Below are 18996 nucleotides of genomic sequence, written 5' to 3' on the forward strand. Positions count from 1 at the left end.
ATCTGTACACCAAACCTCTCTGTCATACCCAGTCTGGTATGATCTAGTCTGGTAATCTTGGATGAGCCAGCATTAGAATGACTTCAAATACTTCTTCTGTTCCTTTCTCACTTTCTTCTCCTTCTGGTATTCCCATTACATTTATGTTACATCTTTTGTACTCCTCTCACAGTTCTTGGATATTCTGTTCAATTTCTTTTCATTCTTTTTCCTCTGTTTTTTAGTTTGGGAGGTTTCTATTGATATACCTTCAAGCTCACTAATTCTTTCCTTGGCCATGTCCAGTCTATGAATATGCCTATCAAAGACATTCTTTATTTCTGTTACAGTGTTTTGATTTCTAGCATTTCTCTTTTGATTCTAAGAGTTTCCATCTCTCTTCTGTTCTTACATATTGTCCACTATTTCTATTAGTGTCATTAACATATTAATCATACTTATTTTAAATTCCCAGACTGGTAATTCCAAAATTTCTGCCCTATCTTAGTCTGGCTCTGATGCTTCCTCTTTCTCTTTGAACAGTGTTTTTTTCTGACTTTTAGTATGCCTTGTAAATATTTTTAAAAATCCAGATGTGATGTACTTGGTAAAAGGAACTGAAGTAAATAGGCCTTTACTGTGAGGTTTTTTTTATGCTTATCTGGCTAAGAGGCTGTTTTTACCACTTGCTGTAGGTGTTAGAAGCTAAAAGTCTCTCTGGTGTCCTTATTTTTTTACTTCCCTGTTATCTTTCTAGAGATATATTCTTTTTTTTTTTTTTTTTTTTTTGCGGTTCGCGGGCCTCTCACTGTTGTGGCCTCTCCCGTCCTGTAGCACAGGCTCCGGATGCGCAGGCTCAGCGGCCATGGCTCACGGGCCCAGCCGCTCCGCGGCATGTGGGATCTTCCCGGACCGGGGCACGAACCCGTGTCCCCTGCATCGGCAGGCGGACTCTCAACCATTGCGCCACCAGGGAAGCCCCTAGAGATATATTCTTAAATAAGGTCTGTGTTGTGCATTTCTTTCAACTGTAATATCGTGTTATTATACAGGAGCCCTATTGATGTGCTGGTAAGGTGTTGGGCAAGGGAAAGCATTCTATAATCCTGTGATTAGATTCAGTCTTTTAGTGAGCCTAGTCCCTGGCCTGTGACCATCATATGTGCTTCTCAGCTTCCTGTAAGACAGGAAAGATAGAGAGGACTGGAGCTGGCTATTTCTTTCCCCACTTCAAAGGCTAGAGGAGGCTGGGGTTGTATATTTCCTGTACCCCCCGTCTTTTATGGGCAGGCTCTTTGGGTATATTTCAAAATGGTTTACTTTCCCCATCCTTTTCCAGAAGCAGGATTTTTCTCTGATGTTCAGTCTGAGAAGAACCTGGTGGGGCTCATGGAGGTAAACCTGACAAAAGTGTGGGCTGCCTTCCAAGACTGGGCCCTCAGGGATTTTTTATTTCTCAAGCTAGTTCACACTTAGTCTCCAGAAATTACTCAATTATCCTTTAAGTGTTCCTACCAGTTGGCTCCTGAGGCTGTTTCTGCTCCCAGTAAACTGTGATTCTCTGTATCTACCTGTCTCTCCAGTTTCTGGGACAGTGGCTTTTACTGTGACCTCAATTACCTGATGGAAATAAAAGAAGTTATTGAGTTTCAGTTTGTTCAGCTTTTTTCTTGTTGTTAGGATGGCAGTAATAACTTTCAGGTCCTTTATGTGTCAGATAAGAAAGTAAATCAACCCCTTCATTGGAATGGTAACTTTGGATTGTCTCCAGACTCCTATAGAAATATGAGTCACATTAACTCCTAATAGTTATTAACATATCAAGATAGTTGTGTATGTAATTTGAAAGCTGGATGCTGAGGGTAATGACAATGATAGAATAATAGTTAATATTTATTGAGTGGTTTTAGCATGTGATGCTCTATATTACAGAGGATTTATATGCATTACCTCATTTAATCCTAATAATTACCCCTATTTGGTATATATTATGATTATCACCAACTTTTTAAAAATAGGTGAAGCAACTGAGGCTTAGATTGGTTAAGTAGTATGCTCAAGAACATATAATTTGGGATTTCATCCCAAGTATTTGAATGTGGGATTTATACTGAACTGCTGTGGGGGTACCAAAATTCAACATTAGGACTGTGAAGATAGAAAGTTAGAGGAAAAGAACTAGGGAGGGGAAGGACTCTCTGCAGTGGGTTATCCTAGGCATTTGGAGTGGAAGTACAAGATTGATACCCAATTCACAATTGTGCTCCTATCTCTTCCAACTTTAAAGTGAAGAAAGTTCAGGTTTCCTACAAATTGTTAGGCAGAGCCTAGATGCTCTGTGGAATAGTTCAGTCTCCAGGGGAAAGGAGAGAAGTCTGGTGTGAGGGAATGGGTGTTAAGTATTTGAACAGGACCAGAGGTTATGTGATTGCCTTATGGTTGCACAGCTGCTTTGTGTCTGAAATTCAGAATCAGAATAAATATTTAAATGAATCTTCCTCATGTTCTTGCTGTGAGAAATGAGTCATGTGCTCTGAATAGCACTGAAGTAACCATGACTAACAAATCAAACTGATTGAAATACACCTGTGGTTGTGATGATGCTATCTCAGAAGTAGACTGTGAATGTAGTGGTGAATATTTCAGGGTGGGAACTCCAAGATCCAAATATGGCTGGCAGCTTCAAGGGGCTGGGTCAACAGATGTTTCTGTTGAACATCCTAGGCTCCCAACCTAGCAACTGCTGGCAAATAACATCTTCCACTCAGGAAGGCTGGGAAGAAGGGAAGGAAGCTGGAATTTAAAGGCTGATGTGATTTTGGCTGAGCAAGGGTGTCCTACAGCAAACTGTTCTGTGAGAGGACAGCTGGACCATGAACTGAAGCTGTTTGTTAAACTTAGGTAAAACTGGTCCTCAGCGAAAACTTCCAGTTGATTAAGTTCAATGTAATGGTCTCAGAGGCATTAACTAATAGAGGCATTACACACTGAGGACAATATTAGGGGCCTGTTCCCATTCGAGGTTCTGGTAGTTTGTCCTTACCTCAGATAAACAACCATCTTGAGACTTGACCTATGTGCTGCAAACTTTATTGCCCACCAGTCTGTCAGAATTAAACTAAACAGGTCTGGAGGGAGTGAAGTATGGTAATGTTGTCTGTCCAATAGGAAAGAGATGATGGGAAGACTGGGGGCAGGAGAGAAGCAGTGACAGTAGTAAGCCTCACAGCCAGCAGCTTAAGGCAGAGATGCTGCAAATAATGGAGTAAAAAACCTGGAAGACTTCTGAGATTTGATATAGGCACCCAGACGTGGGCAGGATAGCCAATGAGGTAACTTCGTGAAGGATGGGTTGGTGGGGGCAGGATATCATCTACAAGGCTCTTCTGAACAAAATATAGTTTCTCTACCCACCTGCTAGGATTAGTGTTGGAGTGGCCTCTTAGGAGCTATACATTTTCAGTGGGTTAAAGTATTACGTTGCTGGGGGATGGTTAACCAATTAGTGAAGATGTGTTCTTATCTGATTAGTCCATTAGCACCAAGTTTCACCAAGTAGAGCCAGACGTTTGGAGGAGATATAATCCAGGATTGTGAAAGTTTAGGGATGAAAAGCATTCTCTGTGTTGGATGACTACTAAATATAGTGCTGCCCAGCAAGAGTGTAATGAATAAACTCTGCAAGCCTCTGGATTCTGGTTGTTCATATGGTAGTGTATAGTATCCCCACATGCAGAGTAAAAAACTGAGACCTAAAGAAGTTAGGCAAATTTTCCCAAGATCACAGAACTTGGGTGAACCCCAGATTTTGACCTAGAGCTGTCTTGCTCTGAAGCCAGTTTGCCTTTTCATCTATACTACATTGTTCCAGAAGGATGGAGGTGACCTGAAGATAACATTTTCCTATAGCACAGTTAAAAACAAAAACTCTGTTGGGTACAAGGAATCCTTTATAAGGCTAGATGATAACTTGAAAAGCACTTGGGACTATCTGTATCTATCCCAAAGAACATGTGAAGATTCCAGGCTGTTCCTCATCAGGAGTTGTTTTGTAATTCCTGTACACTCTTTAGATTTTACTTCCTGGGGAAAAAAAACAAAGCAGTGTGCAGAGAAGATGAAAATGGTCAGAGCTAATTGCATAGGGACTTTCCCCCAAAAAATGATATTAGAAAACGATGCCATTTGTCTTTGAATGAAGTGAGTGTGGGGGCTCATTTGCCTGCCCCCACCACTGCTATGTGAAAGTGAAGCAGCTCAGTTTTCATTTTCCTTTCCTCTCAAAATGCCCAGAGGGACCATATTTTTGTTTAATGACCTTCAGAATGATTCTTTAGAAATCTGAGGCTATCAGAGTTGGAAGCAATGCGAAAATAATTGTGGATTATTATTGTATGACGATAGTGGCAGCTGGGCTATTTTTTTTCTTTCTGTTCAGTCTTTCTTTTTCATTTTCCCAGAAACCTTATATCCCAAGGTTTAACTCAGAAGCAAATCTCATATAGGTGATAAACCTTGCCAGACATGGTATGTAATAGAATTTCAGACAGACCCTTAAGTGTTCTTTGGAAAGACCCTAGGGAGTGAAGCAGCTTTATATCTATATGCCCTAGACAGTATTACTTTTATTTACTCTCTGACAATGTGTGTGGGTAGTTGTATTGGACATAAAGCAACTGTATCTCTTAAATATTATACCTGTGAACTTAAGTGTCAGTTTTTGTGTTTTGTTTTCACTTCTGTTATCATAACAGAAGAAATTTTGTTACAGTAAAATCTAATAAATGGGTACTCACTCTTCCAAACCATTTTACGACATGTGCGCACACACACATGCACACACTCAAGCATGCAGAGCTGGGGATTGAGAGTCAGCACCGATTTTACTTTTACATGAATATTTAGGATGTGTCTGCAGAGGGTGGGAGTAAGGGTGGGGAGAAGGAGAGGTAGAATAGATGTTGTATATACCATGGGGAATATGGAAACTGTCCTCAACTATTATTCATGTCATCTGCCTCATGATCAATTTTTTAATTCCTTAACTGACAGATCCAGAATTTAAATGATAAAATACTTCAGTACCCCCTCACACCTATCCCCCACAGCTTCACGGATGTTTGCACAGCTTTTGGCCACCACTTTCGTTGAACATTTGAGATAAGTGGTAGACAAACTGGAGCAATATGTAAAACGTAGTCTGAGAAAATTCCCAAAAGACAAAGCCACTTGGCTGAATATTCTTACATACTCTGCTATTGTTGTATCTCTGTCAGTCGACGGAAATTAATCATTCCTTTCTAGTAAAGTCCAATTCCAGTAGCAACACATTCTTACCAGATGAGTAAAAGAATTGACCTCAAAACCCAAATCTTATTATCTGGTCACAGATCACTGAACTCAGAAAATAAGTGGATCATTTCCCCATTACCTTATTACAACAAAGTGTGTCCTCATTTTACCTAGCTATGTTTCTAGAGAATTCCTCAAGCCTCATTTTCTTGATCCCCTTCCCCCCTCAACCTCCTCACAATAGATCTCTTGACTATGGGGAGAGAGACTCTTGAATATTATTATTAGGTTTCACTATAAAAATTAATTAAACCATTGCCAGTGTAAAAGCCAATTAGAATTTTTAAATAATGCCTAAGGCTCCCTTGTTTATATTATGTTGCTAAGCGAACGCTATCCTCTTAGAACTCTTAGGACATATTCCTGTCATATAGAAAGAACCAGGGCATTAAAATGCTACTCAGTGACTGCTCTACCTCTTTTGCGTTTGGGGATCTTGTATGCTTTTCTGTTTTTGCAGAATGTCTCTAAGGACTTTCTGCTCTTGGGATCAGGCCTTTAAAGCGGTTCTTAGGGTGGTAGTTGTGAATTTTCAATTGGATACAATAAGATGCATTTGTGATGTTTTCTGGTCATTGACGTAACTCTTTAGCTACATATTTTGAAAACTAAAGAGAAGAGTACAAAAAAGTGAAAGTACTAACTTGCCAGTACTAAGACTTAGTGATGTAAATTTTTATTTTTTGCTTACTTGAAAATATTTTCTCTGCAGGAATGCAAGCCAAAAATGTGGAGAAGCATCATAATACAGAAAGGAAATGCCCTTCTAATCCAGGAAGTTCAAGAAGAAGATGGGGGAAATTACACCTGTGAGCTTAAGTATGAAGGAAAACTTGTAAGAAGAACAACTGAATTGAAAGTTACAGGTAAGCATTGGTTTAACCAAATCATGGCAAATGAGATTTTAAGTATAATTTGGTACAGGAAGAAAAAGTTTCCAAACAAAGAGTAAACTAGCTGTGAATTTATAATTAGCTACAAATAAAATAGTTGTGAAACTCACTATTAATAAGTTATACTGATAAGCTATATGTGGAATATGGACAATTAATTTAGGGAACATGGTACCAGTTACTGCATATCTGTTCTCTGCTTTTATGAAAGGTTCTTAACTCTTCAGGGTATCATTGATTGTTACTAAGCGTCTCAGAAGAAATATGCTGGAACCACTTTAGAATGTTGACTTACCCCATATGTGGAGTCTTCTTGCAGGTGAAGGCTGCCTCAGAATGAGGTTCTGTTGGGCTTTTGTAATGAAATCTTCTTGGAATGCATCCAAAATATCATTTATATAGAATTTCTCATAAATGAGTGATGTTATTGTGAGGTTCTAGTGATTCTTAAATGGAGCAACTCCAAATGAATAGCATGCACATGTGTGTTTTACATCAGAAGTACAAGCAAATTGTAAATTAGTAATTCTACTCACAATGGAAGAGAGAGACTCAGAATATTCTTACCTGGTGGAGAATGTTAGTAAGTAATTTTCAGCAAAATAGGACAGACCCTAATGACATAAAGATTATCCCTGACAATGGATGTGATGGACCTTAAGAAACAGTGTGACAAAAGGTCCACCTACTATTGTGCCTGAGCAAATCTTGACTAATTCTATTCTTCTTATATATGTTTTAGATGTATGTGTGTGTGTATAAGTATACACACACATTTTTGTATTGTGGGTAAAATCTGAGCCATGGTAAAATTTGACATTATCCAGACAAGTGTAATATTTATTGCACTTATTAGCTTGAGCATTACCTGTTTAACCATCTAATGTTGACATCAACTAGTTGTTTAGTTACAACATACTCTCATTAATGTTAGGAATATAGATTTTCTTCTATATTGTTTTTGTTTATGGCTAGCTGACCTTTTTGGGATAGTGTTAAAATCAGTCTACTAATAATGATACTTGCTTAATAAGTTCATTTGTATAACATATATTTGATTTAGTTTTTGATCCCTGAGAGTCAACTAGTTTCTTTTTTCATCTTTTTCTAAATTCTAAATGTTAACAAAAGGAGTAAAAATAAAAATCAATATATATATACTTTAAAATTAATTAAAAATTAATATATATACTTTAGTTCATTCTCTATTCTGATACATGACAGTTCTACTTCTTAGTCTGAATTGTAAAGTACCTTCTGTGAAGGTTTGAATTATTATTTTGATTAGAATTGCACGTTGCTTCTCCATGAGCTTTCAAAATAACTACCATATTTGGCCAATCCAAATAGCAAAGATCTGCTTTTGTTTAATTTCTGATTCCCTTAGTATGAACTAGGCTTCCTGCCTCATTCAAGCAGAAGAGTCAATCATAGGCAGTTATACATCATTCATAAGTGGCCTGACCATGCACAAATCCTTGCAGAATCATCACTTTGACCACAGTCACACAATCCTTATCTGATGCTTTCAGAACACTTCCATTTGGAGGTCATTTAGTAAAGTTTGTAACATTATAGTGTTTAGCTTATATTTTAAGTTGGACCAGAATAAAGTAAATATCAAACCTCTTTTATGCTTCCATCTGTTGGGTTATGGTGACAACACATTTGTTTCTTTAGTTTGTTTTTAGATTCTGGAGCTTATTTTGGGTGTCTTATAAGGCATTAATTCACTTGCCCTAAACTTTAAGAAAAGTTGAACTGGGGATTTAAAATTTCACCTGAACTCTACCTCTCAGAGTTTCTCAGACTTTAATGTGCATCAGAATCACATGGAAGAACCCAGGTATGGTAAAGATAAGGCTCCTTAAATATAGATTCCCATCTCTCTCCTCCAGATTCTAATTTAGTACATCAGTAAGACAGGGAATTTATCTTTTTGTCCTGGGGAATCTCTTGCATGCCTTTCAAGGATCATGCTTTGAGAAATACTAGCTGAGAAAATGGTGCCAAAGAAGTCAGTCACAGGTATGATTCCCTTGTGAGCATGTTAGTTCACACATACACACACAGACACACACACACCAAAACTAATTTTCATAGGTCCCAAATTGTTTCACCTAAGCTCCTAACAGCTGTCATGAAAATACAGAGTTTTGATCACTAAGGGAAATCTGTCAAGGGAGGGTGAGGATAAAACCTCAGCCACTGAAACAGTAATTTATTCATTTACTATTTAAATAAAGATATACTGAGTATATATTACATACTAGAAAAAATAATTCAAACTTATCCTTGAGTCATTGTTCATATAAGTATATATCAAGTTTATTTATTCACAGAGTTCAAATGTTATACTTGATGTAGAGACAAAATGTCTTCTCAGTATTGAAGTTCAAGAGGTTGCTCTGTGAAGATTTATTTTATTTGCAATATTGTCTAAGCTATATTATTCCTTGTTTCCTTGTTTAAAGAGCAATTACTCAGCCATAAAAAGGAAAAAAACTGAGTTATTTGTAGTGAGGTGGATGGACCTAGAGACTGTTATACAGAGTGAAGTAAGTCAGAAAGAGAAAAACAAATACTGTATGCTAACACATGTATAAGGAATCTAAATAAAATGGTCATGAGGAACCTAGGGGCAAGATGGGAATAAAGATGCAGACTTACTAGAGAAGGGACTTGAGGATACGGGGAGGGGGAAGGGTAAGCTGGAACAATGTGAGAGAGTGGCATGGACATATATACACTACCCAACGTAAAATAGATAGCTAGTGGGAAGCAGCCGCATAGCACAGGGATATCAGCTCGGTGTTTTGTGACCACGTAGAGGGGCGGGATAGGGAGGGTGGGAGGGAGGGAGATGCAAGAGGGAAGAGATATGGGGACGTATGTATATGTATAACTGATTCACTTTGTTATAAAGCAGAAACTAACACACCATTGTACAGTTATACTCTAATAAAGATGTTAAAAAAAAGAGCAATTAACAGATTGTCCTCTTATATTTCAAAATATAAGGCTGGGATTATTTAAAGAGTAACCCACTTATACTTGTTTTGAGTTTAGCGATATGCAGGCATGGGCTAGGAATATTAATACAAAAATCATAGAGTTGGTTAATTACAAAATCATGTAGGTAGAGGTTTTTAAGATTGTGTATTGCAAGTGTGCAAGTTTAAAAAGATTATCAAAATTTTAAAAGATTATTTTCTCACTGTTCTTTTAAATTTATAAATCAGAAATATTTCTTCAGTGAAACAAGTGCTCTCTTAAAGTCTATAGGTACTACTTGCTTTAAATATACCGGTTGTAAAAAGATCTAGTTATTCAAAACTGATTAAATAGAAGGTAATCTTTGGCTTTATGAAATTATTTTTTCAATATAAAAGAATTTGTCATGAGATTTCTTTAAATAGCCAGCTGCATTTAAGTAGGATTTGATTTATATGCAACTTTTCTGGAATCATTTTAATATTTAAATCATAGAAGACCTGTGTACTGTTATTGTAGACATTTCTTTTTTATACTTTTGGAGGCTGCAGATAAATAGGGAGTGGTTTAACAACATATAGACATGTACAACAGGGTATTTAGGTCATTTGCCAAAGATACCAACAACTAACAGTTGTATTTCCCACAGCATTTTTCAGGTGGATATTTGCTATTTTAAAGATATTTTTTTCCTTTATTCTCACATTGAATTTTGTGCAGAAGCCTAGTCAAAGTGATAAGGAAAGAAGGGAAGGTTGACTACATGAGAATGTAGAACAAGTGATAATAGAAGAAGGAGAAGAGGAGTGGGAGAGAGTGGACAAGATAATGGAATAGTGTCTCCTATTATAATAGAGGAGAACGTCTACCTTGAGAAGGTCAATGACAGACATAAATTATAGGGGCTCCCAAAAATGAACCCAAGCAGGAAGCCAATACTAATTAACTCTATTTAGAAGATAATTCACCCTTCACCTAACAAATCATTCATAAATACATGATTTTATGCCTTTTCAGAAAAGCATATTGACTATTTAGAAAAGAAAACACTAATCTGTTCTCTGGTGAATATGCAAATAATACCCCTACTCCTGATTATCTTAGATAGCTCTAGAGTTCCTGACTTGAGACTCTTCACTTATTAGGGATGAGAGACTTCTTAACCCATTGGTGTCTTAATGTCATGGCTAGAAAGAGAGATTTATTCTATGGATAGGTGCAAAGATTTGCTGCTGGATTACTATAATAGCAGCAAATCAATCTGGTCATGCAAGGCTTGATTAAATTGCAAACTGGAAGCTGGAATCAGTCTTTGGTGAAGATGTTCAAATGCATGGCTTCAGTAAGTGCTTTTAATTTCACTTTGCAAAGCTAAAACCAACTGTAGTGCATTGTTGAAGGTGTCACTTAGACTGCATAGCTTGTTAGGGTAACCTTCCTTTGGTGTGGAGAATGGCATCTGTTTACACACAGAGGAAGCAATTTCCCATCAGATTTGAAAATGGGCTTTTCCTGGCCCTGGCTCTTTGTTCTTTCATGCCTCTACAGTTAATCCTGAGACACTGGGGTGAGAGTGGGTTTAGGAAAAACAGTGGAATTTAGAGATATGGTGGAGAGATGGAGGAATAAAAAGAAGTGGAGATTCTGACTGAGTGATAATAATGCAACAGGAGAAGTGATCTCTAAGCCAACAACTAAGTTATCAAAATAGGGGCACCCTGAGAGCTAATGTCTATTGACAGCTCACTGTGAAGGAGACATTGTGCTTAGTGTATTTCATTCATTTTCTCATCTATTCCTCACAACAACCATATGAGAGTGGTTACTATTATTGTCCTCATTTTATAGAATAAGAAACTAAAACTTAAAGAGGCTATGTCCCAAGGTCACATACTTTGTAATTGGCCAAGCACAAATATGAATCTAGGTCTTTCTGACTCTCAACTATAACTTTTCAACCATCACCAAGCACAAACCATTCAATTTCACCCATATTATGTACATTGAAAAAGATGCCAAAATATTGATCACAGTGTACATCATCCCACTATAATGACCTTTTTGGACATTAACTATTTGGTCTTCAATTTGAAGTCCCTGCTGGAATTTAGATAACCCTAAAAAGAATACACTTGACATTTTGGAGCCTAGTCCTTAGCTCTCAGTGAGCACCTTAGATGAGATTAGTAGTAATGGGACACATAATTAAATCTGAGCTTAGGACAGTGCCAGGAGAGAAACAAGGAACAACATGGTTCCAGGAAAAGCAAGAATGTACAGAAGATAGAATTTGCCAGGCTGCATGTTTTGATGCCATGTGACCCTATTAATAGAAAATCCGTATTGAGAAAAAAAAATCAATTCCAGTAAGGTTCATTGCAGTTATGGCAATGATTTCAAATTAGTAGAAGTGAAGAAATAGAGAACAGTCTAGTTAAACAACATTGATTCAATTGGTAAAGACCAATCATCACAAAAATCAATGTCTACTCTGTGCAACCAGGAGCATAGGATCTAAGTTTCTAATGTGGTTCTTGAAGGAGACAGGTAGAGACAGAATTATGTTCCCTTTGGAACCTGTGAAAATTTAAAATATGTTCATTAGGACAAATAGTGTTTCCCCAACTGTGTTCTATGGAGCTCCAATTCTAAGAGATGTTAATAGTTACTTTGGGGAGAGAAAAAGGAAAGGAAGAGAGAATGGTGAGAAGTTTTGTGGCAATGTGTTTATCTGCTAGGTCAAAGTTATATAGCTTTCCTTCTTGCAAGGCATTTCAGGGCAACTTAGTGTATATTATATTCTAATATATATTATAATTTTCTAAAAGGAAGATGGGCCATAGTTTAGAACATTTCCTAAACTGTATGACCACGTAACACTTTTCCCCTGGTTGAGAGTATCTGAAGATGCTGTTTCCACAGAATAAACTGTAAAAAAAAAAAAGCTAATTGAGTAGTCAAGTGAATACCTGGGTCTACTGGCATCCTACTGATGACTGTATCTTTAACAGTTTCAGTAATATACTTAGCAGGCATTATGTTTATGTTACAATTATAATCTTGTTTTCCATTGTTTATCTTATTTTCTCAACTAGCCTATAAGCTCCTTAAGGACAGGGTTTTGTTGACCAATTCTTTTGCATCTCCCCAAGTGCTGAGCATATAGTAAGTACTCAGACATTATATGTAGCTTGGATTGGTTGGGTGCTTATTTCATTGATGAGTGCTTCAGTTGGGCACAAATAAGACAGCTTGGTATTTGTAGAGAACTTTATAATTTCAAAGCACTTTCACTTCTGAGATCTCATTCTGTTTCTCACAGAACTTTATGGAGTTGGCAAAGATTGTTGCTGTTGTTGCTATCATTATTTGTATTTTGTATTTTTCAGCAGGGTAAATTATGGCTCAGTGTTTAAACCATTAGCCCTGGGCTGGGAACTGGTGAATGGCGTAGCCAGGACTAGAACCCATATCTGCTGATTCCTAACACAGTACTTTCCTATCCTATCCCCCTGTTACTCTGTCCACAGTCCCTTAATCCTGGGTTCTGGGCCAGATAAAAAGGAGATGCAACCCAAAAGAGGACTCCAAAAATGGTGACTCCAGAGCTCAGGTCTCCAGAGCTAAGGATCCCTGAAATAACCTGTTATTTAAAATGCTTATTTGCCAATCCACTGTTTTGGCTTTAAGAATAAATAGCTCTGATTCGATTCCTTCTTTAAAAGGAAAAGCATTTACTGCTGATGGCTGACGCTAGGCCAGTGAAGGGGTAATTCCCTAATCAATATTCAAAATGCTTCTAGAAGCCAGGCAGGTCATATACCTGAGTGAGTGTGTGAGGCCACAGATGGGAGCAAGTTGGAGAGTCCTTGCAGTACCAACTCAGCCCTAGCTGATTGCTGTTATATGAAATTAAGGATCCAGTGCTGCTAGGCCCTCTAATTTTTGAAGAGATGCTAGAAGTCTGAATTTTTATGTGGAAATTCCTGGCTTGTTGAGCATTGTGTGGACCAAATAAAACATGCCTGTAGGCTAAATTCTGTTTGAGGGCTGCCGATTTGTGGCCTTTGCCTTAAAGAATTTGGTTCAGTAGCACTTTTAAACAAGCGACTGGCTGTGTGGTGGGTGCAGACTCTGCTCCATGATTTCCATCTCCAGCAGCAAGTGGGGAAAAAAATCTTAAAGTGATCTGGAGAGCAGTTAATAGACAAACTGAGAACAGCACTCAGAAGCTATCCTAATCACACCATCCAACAGACTGGTCGATCCAAGCAGAGAGTGAAGGGCACAATTTATGGATGTAATACTACAGGAGGGGTATTGACAAATTGATCACCTTCCAGAGAAGAGCGATTTAGATGATGAAGCAAGTTGGTCTCAAATGTTACAGATAAATGAAGAGCCCCGGGGATAAAGCAGCCACCTTAGAGCAGCATTGAAGCAGTGCCATGTGAAGCACCAAGGGGGACAAATCATTGGCGTGTTTTCTCTCTCCTTCCTGTTCCCTCTCAGCAGCCAGTTGATACGATCTGAATGTCTGTATCCCGATTATCGTATGAGAATACATCTCATTTATACCTTTTCTGTGACTTAATGAGGAAAGACCTCAGCAGTCAATAGTTCTTGGCTACATTAATGGAACTTTCACATGACTGACTGTGCATTTCATAATTGACTGTTCTTTTGCACAGTTTCAGGTACAGAAATCTTATGACCCAAACCGGCTTGCAGCAGCTCCTTTGCCTTTCCTCCTAGGCCTCCCTCTTTTCCTGGGTCACCCTGGCCTTTCCTACCCTACCCAGCCCACCCTGAATGACATCTTTGTCCCTCTCTAGCTCTTTTAAATGTCCTAATGTCATGTCTTCTCTGTAGCCCATCTCCCCACATCCTTGCTTTCTGGTGGGGCTAATCTAATACCTCAAAGAGATAAAGAATTCATGACTGATATTGGCCAAAATGTTTCCCTTCTAAGCTAACATATTTGCAATTTAATAGATATTTCAATTCTGTAACTCATAGGCATGACTAATGGTGGGAATCTCTGGCAGCTTTGCAGTGCCTGTGGGGGGCCTTTCCCAGAGTGTCACAATTCATACCCTACAGGTGGCTGTTTGCTTCCTCTAGAAACAAGGTCAGCTCTACTCATGACCTTGGGGGACAAGGAGGAATTAAAAAAGCCTACTTAGAATTAGTGGGAAGGAGGGCCTTGAATGTCAGTCTAAAGAGTGATTTTTTTCCCTTCCTCTTCTGCTACTCTTATTTTGTCTCTCCTTTCTCCCCCTTATTTCCCTCCTTTGCCTCAACCTATGACACAGTGCTATCTCTTACCCTATTAGTGACAGCCAGGGTCAAAGAGATTTCCAGTCTCTGTCCTAGGAAAATTTTTGTGTCGTGTTTCTATGCCCTACAGGGAGATGAACGAACACACTAACTGTCCCATCAGCAGAAAGACACTCTTGTTCCTCTGTAAAGTCAGGGACTATGAGAACATTCATTCCTGTGGGAGTCTTTCGCAAGTAGCTGTGCGGGAGACCAGCTTGCTGGGAGGGCTGGGGGTGAGCAAGTTAGAGCACCGTAGTAGCAGGATGTGGCAAACGTGCCCAGTCTAGGCCAGTTCCGCTCCAGTGGCTCTCTTCCAGCACCTGAGGTGATCATTGACTCCTTGACTGACTTTTCTGACTTGAGTTAGGGGTGGGGGAAGGAGTTCTTAGGAAGGAATTACATTATGAATCCTAGGTGTATAGGCACCTTAGATCCATGGGCACAGATTTTCCTAGTTCCATTATGTTCATTTGTGAGACTCTCAGCTACCTTGCTCTCTGCTAACCTGAAAGCATTGGTTTGAGAAGGCTGAGAATATTCTATCAAGCTACCCTTGTAAAAGGATGAAAACTAGGAGCTTAGTATGGTGGGAGATTAGCCATGAACTAGATCCAACACAGTGGAGTAGATGCTCAGAGAATGCCCATTTATTGGGTCAGGCACTGTACTTCACAATCAGTCGAAGTTCACAACAACCTTGGAAGGTTGCCAATATTGTCTTTATTTTGTAAGGGAAGAAATGGAGATTCAGGTTAAGTTACTTGTCTATGGTCACACGGCTAGTAAGTGGTGGGGCTAGGATCTGAACCCACCTTTGTTCTAAAACCTTGCTCTTAAAGCAACATGCCACGACTACCTGCATGGCTCTTGCACACAACAGTGCTACATAAATGCCATTAACTCCTTACCTTCCTGCTTGTTTGCCTACTTCATGCCTTCATACTCTTCTTTGCCAGGATATATTTGCACTTCTGGACTTCCTCCAGGAAGTCTTCACAGATTAACTTTATTTTACAATCACCTGTTTCTTTCTCCTAAATTCCCTTGGCAATTTTATAAGTTTTCACCACACTGACTGATGCTAATTTATAAGTAATTATCTTAGACATCTTTGTTTAGGTTTTGTCTCACCAGTTAGATTAATGTTCTCCAAGCTTCTTGGTTCCCCATACAAAGGTTTATCTTGACATTTAGACACAAAATACAATTATGGAGCTAGGAGCTGGGCTCAATGTTTTCACAGATATGGTTTCATTTAAGTATCAAAAAAATCCTGTGTGGTATTGTCACCTTAGCCCCTCTTTACAGATGCTGAAGTTGAAATTTGGAGATGTTAGGTAATTTCTCTCAGTGTTTTACAACAACTGAACAATGATGCTAGAATGAAGATTCAGGTGGCTATTGTTTTCTCAAAGCCTGAGCCCCTTCCACTAGTAAATGCTTATAGAACAATGTATTGCTCATAGTACTATGATCTGATTTGACAACAAAAAATTTTCTTATATGTAGAAGGTTAAGATACAGATGCGCACACACACATACACACACACACAGGAATCTTAGCAAAACAAAGAGTATGATTCTAAGAGAAGACCCTTGGCAAACTCTGAAAACTTGATTTGCTCCCTTATGTCCTGATTTAGAACCAGAAAAATCTGATTCAAATCCTTGTAACTGTGTGACTTTGAGAACTTTAATTTACTCTTCTGAATTTCAGGTTTTTCTCCATTAAAAATGGGGAGGTGTAGTAGCTGTGCTGAGTGAAGAAAATATATGAAAAACACTTATAATGGTGTCTGGGAAATAGTAGGTATTCAATCAATGATATTAATTATTATGATTAGTATCAGTATCATCATCATCATTACTGGAACACTTGCAAAAATGACCTCACAGCCATTTTACCACAAGAAAACAGTCTGATAAATTGTCTAAAACAAATTGATATTTTTAATAGGGCGCTTCATTTACAGGGGATGAATTTTAAAAATTAGGAAGTTAACTAGGGGCTATGACAAACTCAAGCAAAGGGCTACATATGTTTGTATTTTAGGCAAAACTATTTCATTCAAGGAGATGCAATCATGTGGAATAATTTGTCAATTAAGGTGGTCAGAGCAAATGTTGTCTGTATAAATGAGCTTTTGCAGCCAGCAAGACATTTTAATGATGTGTGAGCCAACAGCAAAGCCTGCAGAGACAAAGCTGAGGTGGAAATGAGTCCCTAGAACAGGCATGTTAAGGAGAATGGCCTTTTCCTGTCCAGCAATTCCTTATGGCATTATAATTCATCACTAGTTTATAAAAGGCAGTGAAATGGCCTCCTTTGGCTGTCAAATAGGAAAATAATTCATCAGTTCAAGTCCATAAATCATTTCTTGGTGCCAGGAGAACTTTATATGGCTAGAAATCTCCCCATGGTTTGGTACCACTCTCCAGTGGGGATCCTAAGAAATAATTGGGAAGCACCAGATGCAGAAGCCTAAGTGATGAGATGCTTAGGCATGGGTCTGCAGGCAGAGAAGGTTGATTCATTTCTGGGGCACATTGCCTTGATCCTCTCTGACTGGTTCGAAAAAACACCCAGTTGTGTTTCTGGCTTATAGTAATCATTTGATATATTTGTTGGATGAGTGAATTTTAATGTTTTTTGTGTTTTGAATTATTTGCATCAGACCCTACCTGTAATTTCTGATAATTCTCTTCAGCTGTACTCTGGGAAAATGAGATGGCAAGGCTGTAATAATAATGTTCAGAGACATTGGATCAATACCCTGAGTCGTTTGCTCAATTTTGATATTCAGGGCATCATAGCTTCACTATAAACTTTGGCATAAAAGTTGCATGAGAAATAATTGGGCTTGAATTTTTTTTCTAATAAAAGGTGTTTAACATTATAATTAAATCATCTAATCCACCTTGCTTCTAAAATGGACATCTGTTAATATCAATATCCTTATATTTTGTGCCAGTAAAATTATCTTCACAATGCTATTTAATTTACGTCCTGTCTACAATATGAGGTGAAAGGTGAAAGGGACATTTTGGGACAAGTGAACAAGTATTTAGTGTCTAATACAGTGATTATCAACCCTGGATCCACAATGAATATATTTGATTTTTTTTAACCTTCATCAAATATTCATTGTGCAGAGTAGAAGTGAGCTAAAAGAGACATGTTCTGCCCTAATAGAGCTTGTAGTGTAATGTGGGGTGGGAATAGATAAGAGACAAAACAAAAAACACATGTATAAGTATATAATTAATAATTGCAGTAAGTGATATAAAGGAAAATAACTGAGAAGTAGGTAGGCTGTTACTTTATATTGGACCATTGGAGAAGGTTTACTTGAAGCAAAATAACATGTAGGCTGGACCCTGGAGGTTAAGAAAAAGCCATCACGGTGAAAGATGATCAGAAAAATATTTCAGAGGGAACAGCATGTGTTGACTTTGAGGTGCCAAAGATCCCTGCATGCTTAGGGAACAGAAAGAGAGTGATGTGGCTGGATCACAGGGAGTAGTGACGGGGAGTGGGACAAAATGAGATTGGAAAGGTAGGCAAGGACCAGATAACACAGTGCCTTTTAGGGTTTTGGTCTTTATCCTAGAGTGGGAGGGCACCTTTTGATGATTTTAAGTAGAACAATGTCACATTCCTTCTGACTTACGTAAAAATAATCTTCCTCTGGATGCTCCATGGATAATAGATGGAAGGAGGCAGGGAGACAGGTTAAGAGGCTATTACAGCATCCAAAAGAAAGACGATGATGGCTTGGACTAGAGTGGTGGTGATAGAGATAGTAAAATGTGGACAGATTCAAGAGATATTATAGAGATAAAAATGACTGGACTTTCTCATGATGATTCCTAGGTTTTTGGTTCAGTAATAGAGTAGACACTAGTTGTATTTACTGAACTGAATTAGAGTGGGGGAGACAAGATTTTGTGGCAAGATCCAAGAGTTCTGTTTTGGCCATTTTTATTTGAGATACCCACTAGACATCCTGGAGGAGATGTTGAATAGGCAGTTGGATATGTAAGTCCTGCATTCAGGGAGAAGTCTGGGATGGAGGTATAAATTTGGGAGCAGTCTGCATGGTATATAAGGTAGAATACAATGAAATACTAAATTGTGTGTGGCAACTGATGTTTACTATAGGAGATCAATGAAAACTGCAGCTCCTAGGCCTTGTGTTACATATTTTCTCCAGGATCAGGACAGTGTAATAAAGCCACTTATCATGATTTTTCCAAACCTCATCAACTTGGTAAATATCAGGCATGCTGTCTGTACTTGTATTTTTGCTGATATGTGGGAATGACATCCTGTATTTAGCTGACATTTGAATCCGTCAGAGCTAGAGGAATATAACTATTGCCATAATAACTAGAGACACTATTTATAATCTATTTCAGGTACCGTATAATTCACTTTACATATATTTATTTCTAA

General features: G+C 38.2%; 1 protein-coding gene across 1 annotated transcript in view; it reads left to right on the forward strand.

Moving 5' to 3' along the window:
• The window catches only part of IL1RAPL2 (interleukin 1 receptor accessory protein like 2), a 1051992-nt gene that overhangs the window by 565780 nt on the left and 467216 nt on the right, over nucleotides 1–18996 (forward strand). Inside the window, exon 4 of the mRNA XM_029240622.1 lies at nucleotides 6044–6197. Coding sequence (XP_029096455.1) covers nucleotides 6044–6197 — 154 coding nt within the window. The remainder of the gene's footprint in view (nucleotides 1–6043; nucleotides 6198–18996) is intronic.

Source organism: Monodon monoceros, unplaced genomic scaffold (genome assembly GCF_005190385.1).
Source record: "Monodon monoceros isolate NGI ecotype Baffin Bay Population unplaced genomic scaffold, NGI_Narwhal_1 Super_Scaffold_22, whole genome shotgun sequence".
Lineage (NCBI taxonomy): Eukaryota > Metazoa > Chordata > Mammalia > Artiodactyla > Monodontidae > Monodon > Monodon monoceros.